Source organism: Protopterus annectens, chromosome 3.part1, assembly GCF_019279795.1.
Source record: "Protopterus annectens isolate FY-2018-M chromosome 3.part1, PAN1.0, whole genome shotgun sequence".
Lineage (NCBI taxonomy): Eukaryota > Metazoa > Chordata > Ceratodontiformes > Protopteridae > Protopterus > Protopterus annectens.
The window spans coordinates 1,038,147,316-1,038,170,012 of NC_056732.1; the positions used below are offsets into that span (position 1 = coordinate 1,038,147,316).

At 37.7% G+C, this 22,697-nt stretch overlaps 1 protein-coding gene across 1 annotated transcript in view; it reads right to left on the reverse strand.

The window, feature by feature from the left end:
* The window catches only part of LOC122797746 (protein spire homolog 1-like), a 966,788-nt gene extending 952,462 nt beyond the window's left edge, over positions 1-14,326 (reverse strand). Inside the window, exon 1 of the mRNA XM_044066271.1 lies at positions 13,815-14,326. Coding sequence (XP_043922206.1) covers positions 13,815-14,193 — 379 coding nt within the window. The 5' untranslated portion in view covers positions 14,194-14,326. The remainder of the gene's footprint in view (positions 1-13,814) is intronic.
* Between the last annotated feature and the right edge of the window lie 8,371 nt (positions 14,327-22,697).

A 22,697-nucleotide genomic window follows, 5' to 3' on the forward strand; every position in this document is an offset into this window, starting at 1 on the left:
GTTTCTACATGAAATTTCTAAAACTTTTTTTTTTTTTTAGAAAATTGTTAACATACTGCAACCTGGAAAGATTATAAATATACTATGTAACCAAAGATAGTCAAACTAAGTTACTCATTTTAATAACATGGACTTTATTAGGAACCAAAGCTGTGGTGTGCACTATACAAAAGTATTTTTTTTTTTTTTTTTATGAATTACAACCTATATTTTAAAGTAAAGTAATGTTATGCCTGTGATCCAACAATGTAGCACCCATGTGTTTATGATGACACTTCTCAACTAAGATACATGGAATGAGAAACATCCACTCTGCTTCCTTTTGAGATGGGGAAAATGTCTAGTTGTCAGTCAAACCAAACTCAGTTGCTGAAAGTAAAGAGTGAATTTTTTCTTCAGACATGAAAGGGTCAGGATTACTTTACTGAGGTTTCCGTTTCTACTCTTGTTGAAATTATCTCTTCTGCAGATTCTTTTATTTCTTAAGACAGGATTGTTACTTCTTTGAATCACACAGTTCAACAACAAATTAGCTCTCTCCACATGTTCATGAAACTCCACTAACCTAAACTTCATTTTTTTGCTGCCTCTAAAAGAGAGTGGGCTACTTAAAGTTCACATGCAAAGATTTTTGTTACCGTTCCCTTTTACTGTAACGGTGTTCTTGTTATGTAAAGTGCGCTTTCGGATTACAAAGTAAATCCATTAGTTACTTAAGCTTCCCTTGCTGGAGTTCAAATGGGAAGTAAGACAACTGGAGCAGCAAGTATCTCTACAAAGTGAGAGACATGCAGCAGCACTCTGGATACAGGGTTTGCATGCGTCTCTTTCCTCTAGTTGCTTCTATTAGGGTGACATCCACAATACTACATAACAGGAGGAATGTAAAATCACCTTTTCCCTGTACCTGAAGTCTGATACACCCCAGTCAACATTAATCTCAACAAATAAAGGACAAATCTCAACAAAATCAGTGATAAATCCAGAAATAATCAGGGATAACTAGGGAAACCTTTAATATAAAAGAGTTTTATAAGATCTAAACAGTATTCACTTATGTACCAACCAGGGTTCATAGAGAAGAACAGAGATTATAGATTGCAATTTAGGAACAGCAACAAAGATACCAAATTAAAATGGAGAGGCCACATCAGCCTCCTCAAGACCCCAGTAAAACCCATGAACAGCAACCCTAGGAAGGAGACAGAAGTCATACCAAGCAGTAGCAGCAAAGCTCCAAAAAATGTGTCAAACATATGTGCATGCCCAGGTTACCAAGCCCAGATGACCTGGGCCCTCATAAGAGAAAGGATAAGCTGCAGGGGAAATGAAAGCTTCAAATCTAAACTGGACAGCTGGCGAGCATTAACCACAGAGGTTAAATGAAACATGACTGCCCCACCAAACTTCTCCAGCAGAGAAGGAAAATGACTCCCACAAGAAGCACCCCCCCCCTAGAATCCCAGGCAGGGCAACCAGTTACCTCACACACTGCAAGGCACAGAGTGAATAACTTCCCTGGACAGGGTCTGGAGGCAGAGACCTCAAATGGCAACCCTCTCTACCTGCAGTCAAATGTCAAAAGATCCTAAAGAAGCAAAGCATATCAGGAAACCCATCTATCTAACCCCAGAAGAAAAGGACTAAGGAAGAACCACAACAGGAAGGATGACCAACCGAATACAACCTCCAATCCAGCTAATTCCTGATGGATAACTAAACCAGGACAGCCACCACATCCAGTAACTCAGACAGGAGCCTTGGCCATAGTAGAAGAACTGAAGACCACTCAATGGTATCTAATTAGCACAGAGAAGGAGACAATCTTACACAGGGAACAGACAGAACTTTTCACCTTTTGAAAAAGTCAGGGTTTTAGAGGATGAAAAATGGACCCACACTCGAGGAGGAAAATACCTGCCTCTTATCTAGAGGGCCATCAAGCAAGGTCCACAACACTGCACCAAAAACTATTTTCTAAAAAACAGGATCCAGAAAAATAAGGCTTAGTCCATTCCAAAGGAAATCCATAGCTGCAACTGTGACCACAGTATCCACTGAACTAAAGAGAAAGAGGGCTACCCTACAACTCCACTAAACAGTCTGACAGGGATTGGGAAAAGTCCTCTCACAATTCAGAAGTCCAGACTCTCTAAGACCCTCAACAGTTCCCAGAATTGATTCCATCTAGAATTCAGACAGATGTGATATACAGCTGGGAGCACCAAGACCCAGTCTAGTAGACAAAACAGCTTCTTACCACACGTGTCACAAGCTGTAACCCCCTTGTCAAATGGCTGAAGTAATACAAGCAGTGGTTTCTGGAACTGTTGACTATCCACAAAGATGACACTGAAAACAGCCTTGGAATGCTTAAACTATATCCTACTCAATCTACTGGAGGTGGATACCCAGCATTGACCTTCTTAGAGGTCATAGAAGATGAAGGATGCCACCAAGCTTCTAAGATAATGCTCTCAGTGCTTGCTGGATGACTGGGGTTGGACCAGATTGCTCCACAGCCCAGGGGGAAACCCAAGAAAGGAACCATGTAAAAACCTCATAAGCCACAGGGAGTCCACAAAAAGGACATCTGATAAGAAGGCAGAAGTTCAGTGTTTAAACACTATAAAACAAGGTAGAAGTACATAAGTTTGACAGCTGCAGGCCCAAACTGGTTTCAGTCTTAACTATAATCCTATTTGTTAACTACACCAGCTGTTACCAACCTTCTTCCTGTACAGGGTTCGATTCCCTCAGCCTTTATTTGCCTACTGTGTGAATGTGCACAAGTTACTTAACCAGACAGTGCTTTGGAGCAAATGGGCTAGGTTCCTCAATGGTCTTCTGAGCCACATAGTAACTATCTAAGAACCTAAGTGCTTAACTTGGGGGGGGGGGGGGTCAGGGATTTTGTCCATCTAAATCAAGGAGGATCTTACCAACCCAAGATTCTTCTGGTGAGTTTAAGATGGAAACACCACAGACTCCAGAAGCCCTGATAATACAACTGTGTAAGCATAACACTCTTACTACTTCAGTACATGCAGAACAAATCATGTGGAACAGACTGCTTGAGGAGAAAACTGCTGGCGTTCATCCACCAAAACAGATGCTGCTTGCAAGCACAAGACATGCAGACGTTGTGTTCCATCATTCTGCATTCTGTGACCACCAGCAACAGGAATAACGGTCACCCTCATCAGACCCAGTACATTTAAAAACAGGAACATTGCAGGTGTGCTGAGAACAGAAGCAATTTTGGACAGCAGACCCAAAGTCCTGTCTGTCAGAAGTCAAACTCTGCAGCGAAGTGTGTCCAGCCTACAGTCTATAAACCTGAGGCACTGGGATGACTGTAGATGGGACTTTGCTCTATTAACTGTAATTAAGGAGCTAAGACAGACTCCTCACAGACTTCTTCACTATGATAAGCTAGTCTTGAGATACAGCAATGAGGAGCCAGTCATATTGTTAGTGCAACACCTTTGTTCCCTCTGTGCTTCTCAAAGACATGCTTATGGCAATTACACAGAGAACTGCAGCAAGACCAGATGAGTTGCATCTGGCTCCAAATCTGAAGTAGGGGGTACCTTCTAGAGTGCTCATCTATCACATACAAATAAGCATCCTAAAGTTCTAAGCAGCATAGTAAATATCCTTCCACTAAAGAAGGAAAGTTCACTTGCACAGATATCATCCTAAAAATGCCCTTTGGGAATAAGTGAGGTTATGCCACAGTCTACAATGGGCCCAAGGTCTTTGTCCTTTTGTTTTTTTGGTACTAAAGAGAATCTGAAATAAAATCCAGACCTCAGGTTGGCGATATTCCTTGAATTACTCTTATTCAAAGATAAAAATACTTAGTTTTGCTACCTTTTGTTGTTCCGTCGTCAGGTCAATAATGGAGTACAATGCTCCTTTTGGTATATACCTATACCGTCAGCAACTGGAGAGGCCACAAAGGTTCCTCACAGGGAAAATTAAAGGTCTTCAGAATCTGTCCTATGTGGATCATCTGAAATCACTGTCACTTCATACTGTTTCATATAGACTATTCAGAGGCAATCTCTGCCTTACATGCAAGGCGATCTAGCAATCTATGACCCAGCTTTATTGGAAATGCCGCATATATGCAAGTCAAATGGTATACAGGTTACTCGTTCCAAAGACCTTAACCTGGTAGGGGACAATAACAGAACCTGCTGGAGGGACAAATTTGTCCCCCAGAGGTTACCCCCCCTTTGGAACAGACTCCCACTTCATGTCAAATAGAGCACCCCTCACTGGCCCTCAAACGATATCTGGATGATTGGATGGGTAACTATAAATTCACCCCGGGAGTTCCATCTGTGTCCCCCTTGAACAGGGGCAATAGGTGCTGATCGTGGAAATAAGGGTACAACTTAGCCTAGTAACTTCCCTTGATCCTAGGTTGTGGTTTGTTTTTAGGTCTTGCCAAATGTTTAACATTTCTAATACACTGAAAGGAATAGACAATATTCCTGAGACAGGGTACGATTAAAGTTCATAAAATTAGTATTGTTCCAGTTTTTGTTGGCTGCAAAACGAGCTCTTCTCACCACCCACAATGCACCCAGAATTGCCTCCTTCTGCAATTCACATGGAGGTAACACATACTGGTTGCAAATTAAAAATTATCCTCAAAAATTCTTTATTAGCTTTATTTACTACTATCAAAACTATACAAGTATCTTTAGTCCATACAGTTCAAGTTTCTGGTAGAATATTCTGGAATTTTGTAACACAAAGAATACTATAATAGCCAAGAGTAGCTATTTCAGTGATGAACATTTCCTTTTTTCTTTGACTACTGTATCTGTTTTTCTTGCTTCTGCATTATTAACTGTTGGTAGTGCTTGACACCCATGTGATTAGAACTTTATTTGGAGTATTTTTTTTTGTGGCTCAAGTTTCCAAGACATCTCAGCTACATGTATGCTGCAGTTTGTGCAATCTCCAATGTTTTAACAGTCATGCCACATTACTGTGCCTCTCAGTATACAAACCCCAAGCCATGAGAATATACAAGATTTAGCATCTATTGGGTGAGAACAAACTGAAGTTGAAATAAAGGGGATCTTAACTCCTGTGAATCATGATTCTCACCCACCTGCCCTTGAAGACACTAATGCACCAATAGGTGGAGAGATAAAACAAACCTCCAGGACTGCCTCCAGAAGCAAGCAGTCAACTAAGTCCTCGAGCCTGCTGTTGCCACCTATAGGGGACCACAGCTGTCCAATGACTGCCAAGAAACCTTGCCATGGCCACTGCAATCCCTCTGAAAGAAGTCTGGGTTACTATGCACCTCACCAGAGCTGGATTTATACTGATGCTATACCTGATTAAACTACATCTCCTAGAGCTTTTCTGGAGTCTTGAAAAAGGAATGTTATGGAAAGGAAAAATTCACTTCTGTCAAAGTTTTCCCTTCTGCTTCATTTCCTCCACAAGCAACTTACCCTATGGGCTGAAAATTCAGGACTAGGCAACAAAAAGTTCTCAGAATTTGTCTTTCTGTCCTGAAAAAAGTTGGAAAGCCCTAGTCATGAAGACTGGCATATGGCAATACCTGCTTCTGCAGCTCCAATTGAACCTTTGGGTGCATTAGAAACCAAAAGTATGGCAAACACAGCACAGGTCAAATTAGTGGCAGACAAAGTTGAACTTCCCTGACTTGTCTGTCTGGAAACTCAACAATGATGGTCATCTCACCTGCTACCCCTCTGGAAAACTCCACTTCAGGGCCTAAATAAGATAGTAACTTTACAGAAAAAAAAAAATGGAGGTATACATATAAAGCATCTCTACACTGTCAAGTGCTCTGAAGTCCCTGCAAAACAGATTATCTGCAAGGCTCTGTAAAAGTTGTTCTATAGCTGTTGCAGAGACCAATGTACCTGGTTAAAGACTTTCCAACCAGAAATTCCAGTCTCTGGGAATGCCTGCCACTTTATCAGACTTCATCAGCAAACTGCCACTGTATCCAGAGGGGCTTGTGCTACTTCAAAAGCCACCCACACAATATTCTAAATAGGTGGAACCACCCATAAAGTTTGTCTGGGGACCTCAAAGCATTCTGTAGAGTCCACTGATGGGAGGATATGGGGTATACAGACCATCCTCTCCTCAGTCTTATCTTTAGGATCCTCCCAATGTTGGGGTGTTCTGGGGGGATGATGAAGAGGAAGGGTCCTGTCCTCCTGTTCCATATTCAAATCAAGGATGAGGATTTCAAAGGGAAATCGTCATGCTTCTTAAAAGAAGTTTTCCAGTGCATGTAGGAGGAGACTCCAAGAAAGACCCTCTATAAAGTAAAAATGTCAGAAAGAACCTGGGTCTTGCTGAAAGTTTTGGTGGCCTCAACACTAAAAATGATAACCTTTGTCTCGCCAGTCTACAGCTACTTTTAGGAAGTGTTCTCTACACTAGGTCCTGCCATTTGGAATGATCTCTCCACAGAAGTCAAAAACTCAGGCTGCACTATATACTCTCAAAGACCATATTCTAAAAGCACACAAAGTCCAGGATCCTCGGACACCAAATCACAAAACAATCCACAGAGCCAATAGACCAACCAGAAGAACAAGGGTAAACCGCAAATAAATGTATTGAAGACACTGAGCACTTTCGTCTAGTACTTATACAGACTTCTTCAGAGCGTACTTTCTCAAAGTACAAGCAGCTTTAAATAATTTACAATCACATGACTTCACACACCCATAAACAGTTAGATATCAAACAGTACAATCAAATTAACTGAAAAAATACTCAATAAAACCTTCCTGTAAGAAAAAATAAATGTAAAACCTGTTGAATAAAAAAACCTTACATCTTGTAAGATCTTACTTTTTTAAAACACTGCCAATAGATATTTGCTCATTAAGCCATGGGAAGGTGTATGTATTTAACCGCAGTTGCCAAAGCAACTCGCATTGCTCTAGTAAATCTCCCCAAGGCCCTCCCCTAGGGCTTACACCAGTCTCCCTTTTGTGAACTATGTCAGATCTAATAGAATTAACTAAAGTAAAGCGGTACTCTCGGGCAAAAAAACATTAGCTAATGCATCACTTTCCATCTCAAAAAGATCATTATCGAGATCATCCTGGCCAAACATGTGTATTGACCTTTGATGATACCCTGTTTTTGAAACTCAAGGTGGTTACTTTCATAGTGTAACAAACTGTTACAATAAGTCAGTTTCCTGTAAATAGTGCTAACTATAGCTTGTTTTTCAATGTCTTTAAAAATAGTCACAACCAAAAAAATAATATTATAGAATTAAATGAAAAAAACTTCAAAAAAGGGGTGGTAGAGTTTTAAAAAGTCCACAAAGGGGCCAATGTCAGCAATTTCACTATCCCAGGCAATAAATATATCATCCAGACATCTGGTGTAAAGCTTCCAGGGAGGCACTTCAAACTGTTCAAAAAGATTATTCTTTTCCCACTGTAAGACAAAGTTACCAAAAAATAGGGGCATAAGAAGTACCCATAGCCACTCCCTTAACCTGCTGATAGTATTGACCTTCCAGAAAAACAAAATTGTTTTTAAAGCAAGTTCCATAAATAAATTCAAAATGTAAATATCGCTGTGGTCAAAATTCTTTGATTCGCATAAAAAAGAAAATCACTGAACCAAGCTAACCCCACCTCATTTGGGATAACATTAAATAATTCAACAATATTAACAGTCAGGAAAAACAACTTGTCAGAGTAAGTGACACCCTTAATTTTCAATAAAAAATCCCAAGAGTCCCTACACAAGTAAGTACATTCATCCACACTTTTTTTCAACCTAATATCTGGTGGGTGGGGGAAGTGTGCACATGCGTTGGCATCACAAACTCAATGAAAACTAGTATTTCTTGGTTTGACTCTGACTCCAGCAACGATGAAACTGAAATCAAACTTAAAAAACACCTCCTCAGGAATACACAGAGAGGAAGCCACAGTGGCCAACATACTTGATTAGGGTGGTCCCATGGCTGAACAGCTGACCTCAGATGCTGGTTAAGAGTCTCAGTCTTTTATCAACCTTTTTCTTAACAGCACAGGACAACTTTTAAGTGGAGACTTTGGGGGCTTGGATAGGGTAATATCTTGAAGCCAGAGACAAATTTCAATGCCATTTCTGTCATCTCTGAGCAGAATTGTTGGGTAGGTGGGGCAGCATGAATAAAGGATACTCCAGTTCTTCTTTCCTGTGACAAAAGGTACCACAAAGTATATTCTCAACAAACTTGAAACTTTTCAGTATTATAGACTTCTCACAAGCAAAAGAGGCACCGAATATGCATGTACAATAGTGGAATATTTTCCCCACAGGGCAACCCTCAGTCGGTGGCATCTTTAAAAGGTAAATGCCCAATCACCAAAACAATTAAAAGTATTCCCAAAAGAAGACAAAATACCAACACTAGGCAATATACCTGGTAAGAAGGAAAATGTCAACAAGCACATTTCCATGGCAGGAACAGAACTGGCACACAGAAAAACTCTTCCAACAGCAAATAACCTGGAAAAGGTCTAGCATCCAAAAAGAAACAACCCCACAACTTTCTAATCATGAAATAGGGAGGAAAATAAAGACAGGAAAAAGGATATAAAGTGGACCAAGAAATAACCTAAAAACTGCCCAAGAAAATAAAAAAATCAAGAACTACAAAAAATGAAAAAAAAAAAGTGTCAAACTGTTAAAAGACGTAAAACAGTAATTTAGACAAAATACAACAAAAACACATGATTCTTTAGAACTACAAAGCAGCAGCCTGCAGCACATCTCAGCTTCAAAAGTACACAAGATCTAAAGAATAAAGGATAAAGCAGTAGAGGGGGACAGCGATTCTCGGTAGCCAGGGAATGTTTAGAACACCAAGATGTCTTTTAATACCAGCAACATTAGTCCTAGATATTATGGAAGATTGTGCACTCCCTTAAATCAGGGCTTCCTATATCATCAGCAGCAAGTCAGGATGAGCGATTCAGGCAGAACACTTTCACAAAAAATCAGTAAGCCAAAAATAAGGTCTAGTGGTATGTCCGAAAGAATTCCACAACAGCTTCTTCCCCACTTGTCGATGTTTAATAAAACTAAACTAGACATTCACTACATCCAAAATATCAAATTCAATAACATGAAAGAACACTAGGTTAAACACTTTCATCATGTGCAATTCAGCATAGACTTCTTCAAAACCTAGAGCATCTACAAAGGAAACAGTCTTGTATAACAGCCATTTCAAGTGCAAACAGCAAAGTGCAACACAATAATTTAGTAAATTAAAATATAAATAACAATCGCGTGTTCCACTATAAAACTGTGTATCCATATAAAATTGCAAATGCATGAAAGTATAAAAACAACATTCACCCAAAACACACTCCTCAAAAATGTAAATAATTCAATTGATAAACAACTCGAACATAAGTCGGGGAAAAAACACATATTTACTTCTAATTTCATCCAAGTACCTTCACCAAAAACTCAAAAAATATGTTAAAAAAAATTCCATAATAAATTACCCAGTCATAGGTGCATCCTGTACAAGTAATTAAATATAAAAATTGATCTCGAGCAGCTATATCAAACGTGTCCATTCCCTGCCCATACCAAAATTTATCTACACCAATACAAAAAAAAAAAAAAAACAAACACACATAAATACATATATAAAATGATGTTCAAGAATTAATGTGGAATTTCATTACTTAGTTGCTCTCATATATACAGCATTCTTCAGTGAAAGAGTCTCATTGAGACCAGGGGGCATTGTGGCTTCAACATCAAATGCCATCTAGAGCGTTCATACCGTGTCCACCTCTAGGTGACTTGCAGACTCTCTCCAGTAGGAAAAATAAAAAAAAAACTTTTAAAAACACCTACATGATTGGCAGTGCTTAAAGCATTATTATCCACGTTTTTGTTATCTCTTAAGGTTTTCATAAATACGTACACATAATCAATTGCCTTTCAGGATTCCAAACACAGAATGCCAAACAAAATGAACAACTGGTCAAATAAACTACCACCTCACTTTTGCAATGACAATATTCTGGACAGAGTATACAAATTTTTCATAACCAGGAGCTAACACACAAGGCCCTTCCCAAATGTAACAGCAGTACTAACAAAACAGCCACATTTTGCTATTTTATTTTCTTTGTTGGACCTGTAACTCTGCTTCCTACAAGATTTCTAAAACAAATTTCTAAAGTTAATCCCTCTCCAATGTGAGAAAACCGGTATGTCACCTAATAACATAGTGTTTTTGTAATGATATAGTATATTGTTCCAGTGTTCAACTGTGTCCTGAATAAGTTTCCTACAGTTACTGCTTGTGCTGGGTATAATCATGGCCTGATTGTGTGCATCTTATAATTAGACCTGTAAAAACAGTCTTTCAGTAACTGTTTAAAATCCGTATTCCTTCTTTCAGTGACCTCCTTGGCTAGATGACTCAACATATCTAGGGAGTAAACCCTGTCCAAAAACATCTTAGTAATGCTATCCATTTCAAACAAAATCATCATTCACTAGTCTAAAAATTCTAATGAAATTTGTCATTTACCACATTAAATATTGTAATGAATTTGCTATACCACATTGGCCTTTTGCCAACCAAGATGATTACTAGTAAAGTGTATATAGGAATTTGAGACAGTAGGTTGCCTATATAAATTCGAGCAGAAGGCCTTCTCAACTTCATTTTCGTACAGCAGGATGTCTAAATAATTTATTTTCTGAGCATGTTTGCCAACCAAGATGATTACTAGTAAAGTGTATATAGGAATTTGAGACAGTAGGTTGCCTATATAAATTCGAGCAGAAGGCCTTCTCAACTTCATTTTCGTACAGCAGGATGTCTAAATAATTTATTTTCTGAGCATATACCATGCAAGTGGATTTAAAATTAAAAACAAAAAAATCAATAGTCAAATTTAAATATTTAAAAATTATTGCTGTCACTGGTCCATAATATAAATACATCATCCAAATACAAAATACTTCAATATGTACTGGTTTAAAATACAGAATTATAAACAAAATGCATCTCCCAGATAGCTCAGTTTTATATTTATCTTCTTATACAAGAGGTACCTATGACTTTATTATGGAAATTTAAGTGAAGGTACTTACTTGTTATTTGTTTTATCTACCCGTTTATTCCTGACTTATTTATATTCAGATTGTTTATCAACAAATTGTTTACATTTTTTGAAAAATGTTTTTAAATAGTGTTTTTGGTGAATGCCAAAAGTATAAAAACAATGTATAGACACGCAATATTTTACGGTGAAACATAATGGCTAGATTTTAATTTACTAAATGATTATTTTGTACTTTGACCTGGATGTTATACAGGACTATTTCCTTTGTAGATATACCAGGTTGTGAAGAAGTCTCAGCAAAATTGTAAATGACAAAAGTGCTTAACCAAGTGTTTCTTTAATTTTATTTTATTTGATATTTTGGATGTGGTGAACATCTCTTGTCAATGTTTAATAAAACTAAACTAGGAGAAGACAGCATTGTGGAATTCTTTCAGACATACCACTACACCTCATTTTAGTTTAATTCCTATATCATCATTCAAAATAAAAAACAGAAGCAAATAAAGGATTGTTTTCATCTCTAAAGTGCACTGCCCATTTACAACCTCTATTCTTTTAACTATATTAACCACTGATCATTAGACTTTAAACAAAATTAAAAGTCAACACAAAAGTCAAGCCAAGCATGTAGTTATAATATCATTGGGGGGGGGGGGGGAATCAGTCACTGCAATAATAATTTTAACCTGGGATGCCTACATAATACAATTTTCCATGAACAAAATTTTAATCAATCACAATCATTTACCAGTGCAACTCCATCTACTCATGTGCAAAGTCTGAAGACTCCACACTGGCCAAATCCCCAAATAAAAGACTAATTACAGTGCAATTACAATGATTACGGGTTACTTTCTTTGAAGAAGAAAAAATGACAGTAAAAAAACCCTTCATGTTTTTGTCTCCTTCTTGGGAGCACCTAACAAGGTGAAAGCACCGTCTCCCAAGTCATCAATTATAACATCAACATTTGAAAGTACAGGTTAAACTAGTCCAGTTTTGTACACTTCGGGAAAACGTGCATCAACTCTTATGAAAATTAGAATGCATATACTGCAGATTGCCAATTATGCAAGAATATGTATACAAAGTTATTACTAAAAACACTGGTAGTCAGACTGTGCCATCTTTGTACAAGTGATGTTAGTCACAGGATACATGTACGTACTTAAGCCTATAAGCTAACTTAGAGGATCACCAGTTCATCCAAGATACATCTCTGCAATGTGGTTAAAGAACAGTTCACCTGCCAAACTACTACTGTCGTTTGTGGTTACAAACAGCCACACACGGCTACCTGTGTAATAATCATTCTTAACTGCTCAATGGTCTCACGCTCTGTTCTGGGTTGTGGCAATGCAGTTAGCACTGATCTGATTCATTCCACAGTTAATGTGGTTTCACACTGGGCAGTGCAAGAACATATACTTCAGTCATGCATTCTTTCTGGCAGCTTTTGTGGGTTAGACAGATGTTGCTTAACTGGAAGAATCAGTCATGTAGCTGTTCTGTACAGCATCTAAAGAAAACATTAGAAGCCTAAGCCAAATGTGTACATAACATCTGAATACAGCAGGACAGTCACCTCCCAAACAAACCTGGCTAACTGCATACATCTTTATGTGTAAAAGTTACCACACCTTTCAAAACAACAACTTTGCTAGGAAAAAGCTCCAATATTAATACAAGAGTTGATTTATTGGACTGACATCTGTATAACTTGCCGTACTTAAAACTAATCTCTACCTTTGCAACTATTTACTCAAACGGTAGACATGTATCACAAAACTCCACCATAAGTTTCAGTGTTGGAACTATGGAGCTGCCAAGGCCAGTCACTGGGTCGTTTACCGGGAATAATCTATTAACTAAAACTGCTTTGAAGCACTCAAAAACAATTCAGGCACTGGAATTCTAAGTCAGATTTCAATAATAATGCAGGGATCCCATACAAGATTCTCTAATTTTCATTTTGTATGGGTAGCTGTGCCGAAGGTATTCAAAATGATTTGCTACCAATTACACATTTGGCCCACCATACAAAAAACAAAACACAATATCCAGTTTCAAATTATCAGCAGTCTCAAATGAGTCCATCGCTTCTTGTATTTCTTACATTTTAACAAATGCATTCTCACCTTCTACCCTTTATTTTCTCCTCATCCTCATTCAAAATAACACTGAATACAAGTGAAAAAAGCTGACAGCAGTGCAGCACGTAAACAGACGCACGTCTTAAAAAAGGTCCTCTTGAACTTATAAAGAAAAAGGTTTTATTACGTTTTAATTTTATTTTAGCCCTTGCCCTGTGAGAGAGTTATATGCCCACTATTTGCAAAAACGAATTTAATGATTTGAGAGCGGGTGATGGAAACCAGTGAATGCTTATGAGCACACCTGCACTCGCACTTCATATAACCATAAACATCAGTTGGAGAGGAAACACACGTTTAAACTGTAAAGTCATTAGGCACGGTAAATGTACATACTAAATGGTAATCAGCGATTAGGATGTCACAGTTCCTTATACCGTACTTAAATATGTCTTCAAGCACATTCCTCGAAAAAAAAAAAACACGGCTCCAATGCTATGGCAGCCGTACACAATACGTAGCATATACACAGTGATTGAGTCACAAACGTGTAGTTAAATGCTAACAGCACACACTCCTGTACCTTTCAAAACACACAATAACACGGTGCCATCCCTTCGGATTCGAACCTCCGCTGCGCTCTCAATCCGTCGCATACAGTTATTTCCACTTTCAAGCTGCGCCTCCCGCCTGTCTAAAGCGCAACAGCACTGGTAGCACACAGCCCAGGCTTGCTCTTCATTGATGGGCTGGTTATAGAGATTTAAAATCTCATCCAGAGATAATTCATCCTCTCCGGTATCCAAGCTGGAAGAAGTACCACCATCAGCCTTGTCTAACACAGTACCAGAAGCTCTTTCTAAATCCTCTGTCTCCTCAGTACCAACCAGGATTTGCTGTGTGGTAACCGGCCCCGTCGAATCTACTTTACCGGCTACATCATCCTCTCGTTTCGCCATCATTTCTTATTCATTGTTCACAGGTAATAAATATAGTCCAATACCACAGCCTAACACACGCATACAAATACTACCTTAATGAACCAGTGTATCCGTCAACATTCCCCAAATGCTTCAATCAATACTCCACCTCCACGAGTCGTCTGAGAGAAATTTATCACGTGAAACCGCTAGGTCTGACAGGTCCTAGTGCACTCCAGATTTTCAAAGCTATCTGCTGCTTGACGTTAAACCTTGTTGGTATGTAACGTAGGTGTCAATCATAAGAGAGACTAACTTGATCAAAGGAAGAGTGAATAACATGCCACTTAGGCGTAGAGTTTTGATTTTTGCCATTAGACGTAGCCTTGCTTCTTGATTTTTGTTCATTAAAGTTGGACTTATTTAAGTGGACAAATCGTTATAATCATAACTTTATGGAAAAGCTCCCATCGCTTGCTTCACGACATTTATAACTATCAACTGTCCCTGAATTTACCTCATATTTCCCCGTCTTTTTCCCCCGCAGTTTTCTGGTAAATTCTTCATTACAATCAGTCAGAAAATGTAGACTTCACAGTTTCATACTTATTTTTAGAAAATGCATGTTGATGCAAAACATATTATTATAGTAACTTTTAAAATGAATTAGAGTAATATATTTTTTACATGTCTCTGATTTCTAGCTTTCTTCAGAATTCTTGAGCAAAGAAACTGAGAGGTATAATGAAATGTAGTATTAGATCTCCTATTCTGAAAACAATAAAGAAGTGTTCCGTTTTGTGATCCCACTATGATTTTTTAAAAGGCCAATGTTAGTGGCAGATCAAATTTACTTTGGATCCTGTTTTTAAGGCATTAACCCCCTTGCCCTTCCACCCACTGCTCTCTGTCCCAATACCCCAGCTTATTTCAGTGGACTCACCATCTTATTACTTTCAGCATATACTAACGTATGTGATCTTTTTAAATTGCATCTGTTTGGTAAATCTTGAGCATCTTTGCTTTAACTCTGAAAAAATGGTTACAGTTCTTTACATGCTTCATGTTCTACTAGATTCACCATTATATTACTTTCAGCATATACTAACTTAACTTGCCTGATCTTTTTAAAGATTGGTAAAGCCTGAACATCTTTGATTTAACTCTGAAAAAATGGTTACAGTTCTTTATTTGCTTTCAAACTTGACAAGATACTGAAAACAAATACTGTTATTTCTTCTAAATTATTTTAACAGATAGTAGAGAGAAGAACATTGTTATTATAGCAATTACCAGCCAGTCTGTCTGTCAAAAAATATAAACAGTTTTCAATGTTTCTTTACAAATCAATAAATCACCTTCCAGATCACTTTTTTACACATACTTTATAAGCATAGATTATTCTTAAGCCTACCAAGACTGTCCATTCAGCCTACCTTAACGTTCTTTTTTGCCTAGCTCGATTCTTGAAAAGAAGCACTCCAAAAAATATCCAGAAATCACTAAACTGCACCCAACTTTTAAACATACTTAGAGAAAGACTGAACCAGCAACAAACTGTAAGTACATTCTGGATTAACCAGTCAACCATGAGATGGAGATATAATGGCAAAAACATTTTACTGTATCAAGGACACAACAAGTGAGAGTATATCCTTTTAATCCACCTTAACTGGTCAAGACTGCACTGTAATGACTATGGAAGAAAAAATGAATTAAGATGAGGTATGAGGGCTGATAGGCCACTGTAAGTCATGATTTCCTAGATGCTCTGAGGTACAGTGTTTTATCCAGTGATGGCCCGTACAAAAGTCATGGCTAAGGAAAGAAATTCAGTCTTACTTTCTGACTTACTTTTTCTTGCATCCTTTTACCACACCCTAACTGGTCAAGACTGCATTGTAATAAATGTGTAGGAAATAAATGAATTCAGCCAGAGGTTGCCCCCAGAAACTACAGAATTATAGATTATCTGAGGTGTATTTTAGAGGATTTTTCTCAAAATTTTGATCCAATGATTTGTCTGAGGTAAAATCATAAAGAAGGAAAGAAATTCAGTCTTGTATCCAATACTTAATGCATAAAGCTGACAAAATAGCAACAGACAATAAAATGAAAAGGCAAATGCTTGTGAGGATGCATAAATTCTATCTGAGAATACTGCCTGTCTCCGTAACCACCACCACCCCTCCAAAAAGAAAGTCACCTTTTATGTATCCCTCTAGTGTTAGATTGGGATGAAAGTTAAGACACAAATAACCACAATCATGTATTTTAAGTGGGTGCTGTCATACATGTATACAGTATGCTTCTTCACCCCTACCCCAAAAGACTGACACCTTTATTTATTTATTTGTCTTAGTTTACTGAGGAAAGTCCAACTGGGTAATACCCATTTTCATCACGGGCCTGAGGAGAAAAGCTCCATTTGCTTACATTGCATTAAACTAAGTTCCGGTTAAGCACACATTAGTTACATCTCTAGTTACATTTTTACACAGATAGTAGTTGCATTTATACATTCTAAGAACTTACAGGGGTGGAAATTACTAAAGAGAAAGCCCAAGTGCAATATACAGGATTGTACAGGCAGCAGTTATGTATAAAAATTGCTTTATCATTTCAGTGAGAGGTTGAGTGTATTCTGTTTAAGGAGAGTATTTGGAGAGTATCATACAGTGAACACAAAGTCTCAACCTTGAGATGAGCATGTGCAGGACCAGGACTGGTTAAGATGTTTAAACAGTGGTTTAAAACTACTGTGTTTGTTGGAGAGGTTTATTTGTGTGGGAATACTATTCCCAGAGTTAAGCAATGTACTGGGAGTAGAGCATGACTCCTGCAACATTATTTGACTTATTTTAAGTCATAATAATTTGTTACTAGAGTGGAGGTTCCTTGCTGGACAGTAGGTCAATAATAAGTTACATAGTGCAGGGCATTTTTCTGAATGATGAATGGGTTTGTGTGCTGTAGTTAGTTGTGAATGTTTTTGGTAGTTGTGCAGTTCAAGCCATTTTAGTTATTTTAAGCTATGACAATGGTGGGCCCTATGAGGGAGATTGGTGGCAACTTTCGCTACTTTATTGTACCAGGAGGTAAGTTTCTTTCTTTGAGTATTGTTTAAGTTTGTTAGGCTAGGAACGACATATAAGAGAGTTGACAATAACAAGGTGGTGGCTAGAGTTTTTATTGCACTATCTATAATGAATCCATTGATCATATAAAGGGAGCCTTGTTTCTGGTGAATAGCTTTAATGGTGTATAGTATGTGCTGGTCATATTTGAGATTGCCATCTATTATAACGTATAGCAGTTTGCTGTGAGTTTCAATGACAGTATTATTTGCTACTTTATGGTAAAAAGTTGCTTTTGATTTTGACAAATTTTTGAGGTAAAAAGCATTAACTTATTTTTCTTGGGTGAGTAGGATTGATTCTTTGAGCCAGGTTTCTCCAGAGGAGAAAGAGTTTTGGGTAATGTCTTGGAGCTTATTTATTGTTGAGGCTGCACATATTAATGTTGAGTCATCTGCATACTGAACTAAATTAGCATAGTAAGTGGATGTATAGAGGTCATTAATAAAAATATTAAATAGCAGAGAACCCAGGATAGAGCCCTGAGGGACACCTGTAGTAACTGGCTGAAACAATGAGTAGTGTTGGTTTCATTTAATGGCCTGTTGCGTTCCAGATAGGTAACTAATACACCACAGCAAGGAGTATTGTGAAAGTCCTATTGAGGAAAGTTGAATGAGCAGTTGCTACTACAAGACAGTATCAAATGCCTTTGACAAGTCTATGAACATGGTGGACACTAGCAGACCGTTGTTTCTACGTTGGTTTATTATATTGGTAAAATGTAGTAAAGCAGTAGTGATGCTGTGCTGGGGCCTAAAGCTATGTTGTGTTTCTGAGAGCAGGTTATTTGAGGTTAGATATTGCATCAACTGCATATGGATACATTTCTCTAATATTTTGGAGATGGGGAAGAGAATCACTATTGGTTTGTAGTTATCAAACCCTGTAGATGTGCCACCTTTGTGCAGTGGTATGATGTATGACTTTTTTCCACAGTGATGGGACATATCTTTCTCCTATGGACATATTAATTAGTATGGACACAGGGAAAGCTATGACTTCTGTGACCATTTTTAGGTAGTCTGATGGTAGTTGGTCTACAGCTACAGAAGCAGTTTTTAGTTTAAGGATCAACTCCCTTATGAGCGAGATAGGTACTTGACTCAAATCAAACAGGTGGGCATGGTTTTGACTGGATAGGGATAGAGAGAGGAGCGCAGATGTATTAGTGTCTAAGAAAGATAATATTGATTGTATAAAGTAGGAATTAATCTGTGTGGAGATAGAGCCTGTTGTATTGTCTGCTTTTGGAGAGGGAGCGGTTGTCTTGCCATGGTGGAGTAGTTTATTTAGTGAGGACCAAAAAGTTTGGGGTTGTTTTTATATTTGTCTTGCAGATTGGTATAGTATCTTTGTTTATCCTGTTTGATGTGGGATTTTGCAAGGTTTCTAAGATGTCTAAATTACTGGAAGGCATTTTGAGTTCTATTTTTATACCAATTTTCCAGGCTTTATCCCTCTCCGTCATGATTTTTTTTGTTTCTTTTGTCAACCATGGGGCAGGGTTGGACTTTACTCTTTTATTACTTACTGGTACTAGATTATTAATGGTCTATAAGAATATGCTATTAAAGTGTTCTACAGCAGTATCTAGTGGCATTGTTCTAAGTACATTCCAGTTATATTGTTTTACTGTTTTATTGAAAATATCTTTGCTGAAATTGGTTGTATTTTGAATTTGGTAATAGATAATATGTTTATCTAGGTTATGGTGAGGTCTAATAGCATAGGTTGGTATATGGTCACTTATACTATCTGAGAGGCAGCCTGCTTTTGTCAGTTTGTCTTGTTTGCTTGTAAGAATGTAGTCGAATGTTGAGTGTCTCCCTGAAGTTTTATTGATACTAGTAGGTATGATTATTAATTGTCTGAAGTTGAACAAATTTATGGATTCAGTGGGAGTAGTGGAATTTATGACTTGCCAGTCTATATTTAAGTTTCTAAGTATTATAGTTTCATGGTTAATTTGTTGGGATATCCAATACAGGATGCTTTCAACAGTATCAATGTTATTCCCTGCTGGTGTATAAATTGTTGCTAAATATATAGTTTTCCTATTGTTGATTTTTATGAGTGTTATTAGAAGTTCAACATTGTTAATTATGGGTATTTCCTGTGGAAGCAAGGTGATATTTAAGAATTTTTTATAGATTATTTCTACACCCCCCTGCATGCTTGCTTTGTCTGTCATGCCTGAGTATATTGTATCCAGGGGCCGGGGGGTGATCTCATTATCCTTTATTTCTTTTTTTAACCAGGTTTCAGTAGCTATGACTACATCAGGAGTGTATGAGGCAAGGTAAGCATGTATGTCATGAATTTTATTGCACACTGGTTTTAGGTTCATATTTAGTAAGGTGAGTTTGGTTTCTGTTTTTGCTGAGATGTATTAGATGACCATTTATTTTGGGATTGGAAGTGATGGTTTTATGAACAGTGGGACCTAGGTTGAGGTGAATATCTCCACTATTTTTTTTTAATTGACATTTTACAGAGGGAAGAGTGTGGCCAGTTTTAGTTTGGTCTTGGTTTGGTATTTAATCATAAATTTTAATACTTAGTTTTGAGATATTTATAGATAAATAAATCAGATATGGTTTGTTTGTAGAGATAGGGTGTTATGGAGAAAGGCTGGCTGGGTAGATGTTGATATTCTTTGTGAGGACTGGTTGAAGTCCTAAGAATTTGAAAAAAGGTGGATTTGATAATTGGTGATGAAGGCTAGTAGAGTGAGAAGGAATAGTAAAATAATCTGAGTTAGGGGTATTGTATTTAACTTGGGTTTTACCTTTGTTGTAAATACGGATTAGAAAATGTCAGGAGGGTACCGAATTGGTTACAGAGATGTAATTTGATAGTTATAGGGAGCAAGGATTAAGACAGTTTGAGAGAGAGAGTCTTGGGTGGTAAACAAGAGTGGGTGTTACTGTTGGAAGCACTTCTATTGATTGTCGGGAACTGATGGTATTGGTTTGCGGAATATGTGGATGGGGCTATGAAAGTACAAATCTAGAGTAAGATGGGGTGTGTGGGAATTGGGGGTAGGGTAGGTGAGCAGAGCGAGCCCAAGCATAAGACAGGGTGAACAAAGTAGGTTGAAAACTTGTCAAAGAGACAGAAAAAATCAGTGACTTAATTTAAACAGCCACAGACCTTCTGAAAAAGATAAATAAAAATAACAGTGCAGTTTAAAAGGCCTCTGAGCTAGTAGACGAAGTCTTGATTATGTTGCTCTAGGAGACAGTTTTAGTAGGAAAGTTAGTCTGATATGAACTTGACCTGACTAATGGTGATAACAGCAACAGTTTGCACTTGACAGTTTGAAGAACTGTATAATGTAAGGAGGCATACCTCTCGACCTCTTAGAGCAAGAAATCTGGACAAAGCCATACATAAAAGTGGGACAAAGTCACAAAAATAGCGGTAATTTTTAAATATTGCTCTTACAAATTTGGAAAGTTGATAGAGTAATGGGTTTTGCATTAGCATGAATTTTCTGAAGGGTAGGAAGTCTGAAATTGAAATGGCTGTCATTATTTTCTAACTTTAACCTTTAATGATTTCCCAGTAATTTGCCAGAAAACCACAATTTTATGAAAATGGACCAAAAATATGAGGCAAAAATCTGGACATTCTAAGAAAATCTGTACATTTGAAAGGTATGTAATGAGGTTTCTATGGATTTGTTTAATACAAAAATCCAAAGGCCATCCCAACCCCCACAGATCAACAAAACAATGAGAAAAGTAAGACAGAATGCAGCAGTGCAGCTGTGGAAAATTGCTGGCTCAGAACTCAGTGTTTACACAAGAAGGGAAATAAACTTAAGGAAGGGAGACAGTGCACTACTAAAAACAATGACTTGAGCACAGTTAAAGGAGAAAGTACCAGTGTGGCTGCTATGATCTAAGAAAACGGAGCTGTTATACTGGGCAAAGTTCACCTTCTATGTGCCTCTCTTGTAATACACACACACACACACACACACACACACACACACACACACACACACACACATGCTGCATGCTTACCTACAGGCAGAGTGGAAGAACACCAGTTCACCTAGAGTATGTCTTTGGTGTTTTGGGAGAAAACATACCACATGGCTAAAACCACACAGAGACAGGGAGGGTGTGCAGACACCACACAAAATAAGCCACAGACAAGAATGCATCCAGAGCTAAGTGATAAGAAGTGGCAGTGCTATCTCTGCCCTACCATGCTAATAAGCAGTTGCTTTCACACACACACACACACACACACACACACACACACACACACACACACGCACACATGCGCATATACTTCTCCTGCCATATTGTCAGAGATAGCCTCTTATTCTGTGAAATGCTAATGTTTATGATGAATGAAACAAATTATGACCAACTTATTACTCTTAACTACACTGCAGCCCCACCCCAACATACACACATGATAACATACACTAGCACAAGCCATAGCAATACTAGTTTTACACATATTTCAGCAAATACAACACATTGTTTATACTACTTCTGTTATGCTAGATCAGTTGACTGTAACAGTGAACAAATAGCAGGGGTTGCTCACTTTTATCCACAGATAGTCTCAATACCATCGATTACAGACAATTTGCTGACTATATATACCTCAGATGTATGACTGTGGTTAAAAATATAATAACAGTCACATTAATTCAAAGTTTATTTCACACTGTGCTGTTATGTATCCAAAAATTTAATAAAACACTGTCATAAAAAACATACAAACTTCTGAGAGGTAAGCGCTTTCGGGTGTTAACCCTTCTTCAGACAAAGATAAAATGGTACAGAACACAATTTAAATAAGAACACAACCAATGAACAATTAATGAAACCAATTCAGTAAAAAACCTGCCTATTTTTTAAGGTGGGTTTAATAGGAACAACATCATTGAGCCCTGGATACCTATGTGCCATAAATTCTAAGATCTTCCTTGACTCTATCTGTTCTGTATAGTGTTTTATATCACCTCCCCTCTTGTTAAGCCTTACATTGGCTATGGCCCTAAAAGTGAAACAATGTTAGAATTTATGGCACATAGGTATCCAGGGCTCAATGATGTTGTTCCTATTAAACCCACCTTAAAAAATAGGCGGGTTTTTTACTGAATTGGTTTCATTAATTGTTCATTGGTTGTGTTCTTATTTAAATTGTGTTCTGTACCATTTTATCTTTGTCTGAAGAAGGGTCAACACCCGAAAGCGCTTACCTCTCAGAAGTTTGTATGTTTTTTATGACAGTGTTTTATTAAATTTTTGGATACATAACAGCACCGTTCCAGAGTTCTTTTGTTTTTGTGGTTTCTCAATCGTTGTTCTCTGGTTGGGGTATCAGCACCAAGCATTCATTTTTTGGTTTTATTTCACACTGGCACACAGTAAAGTA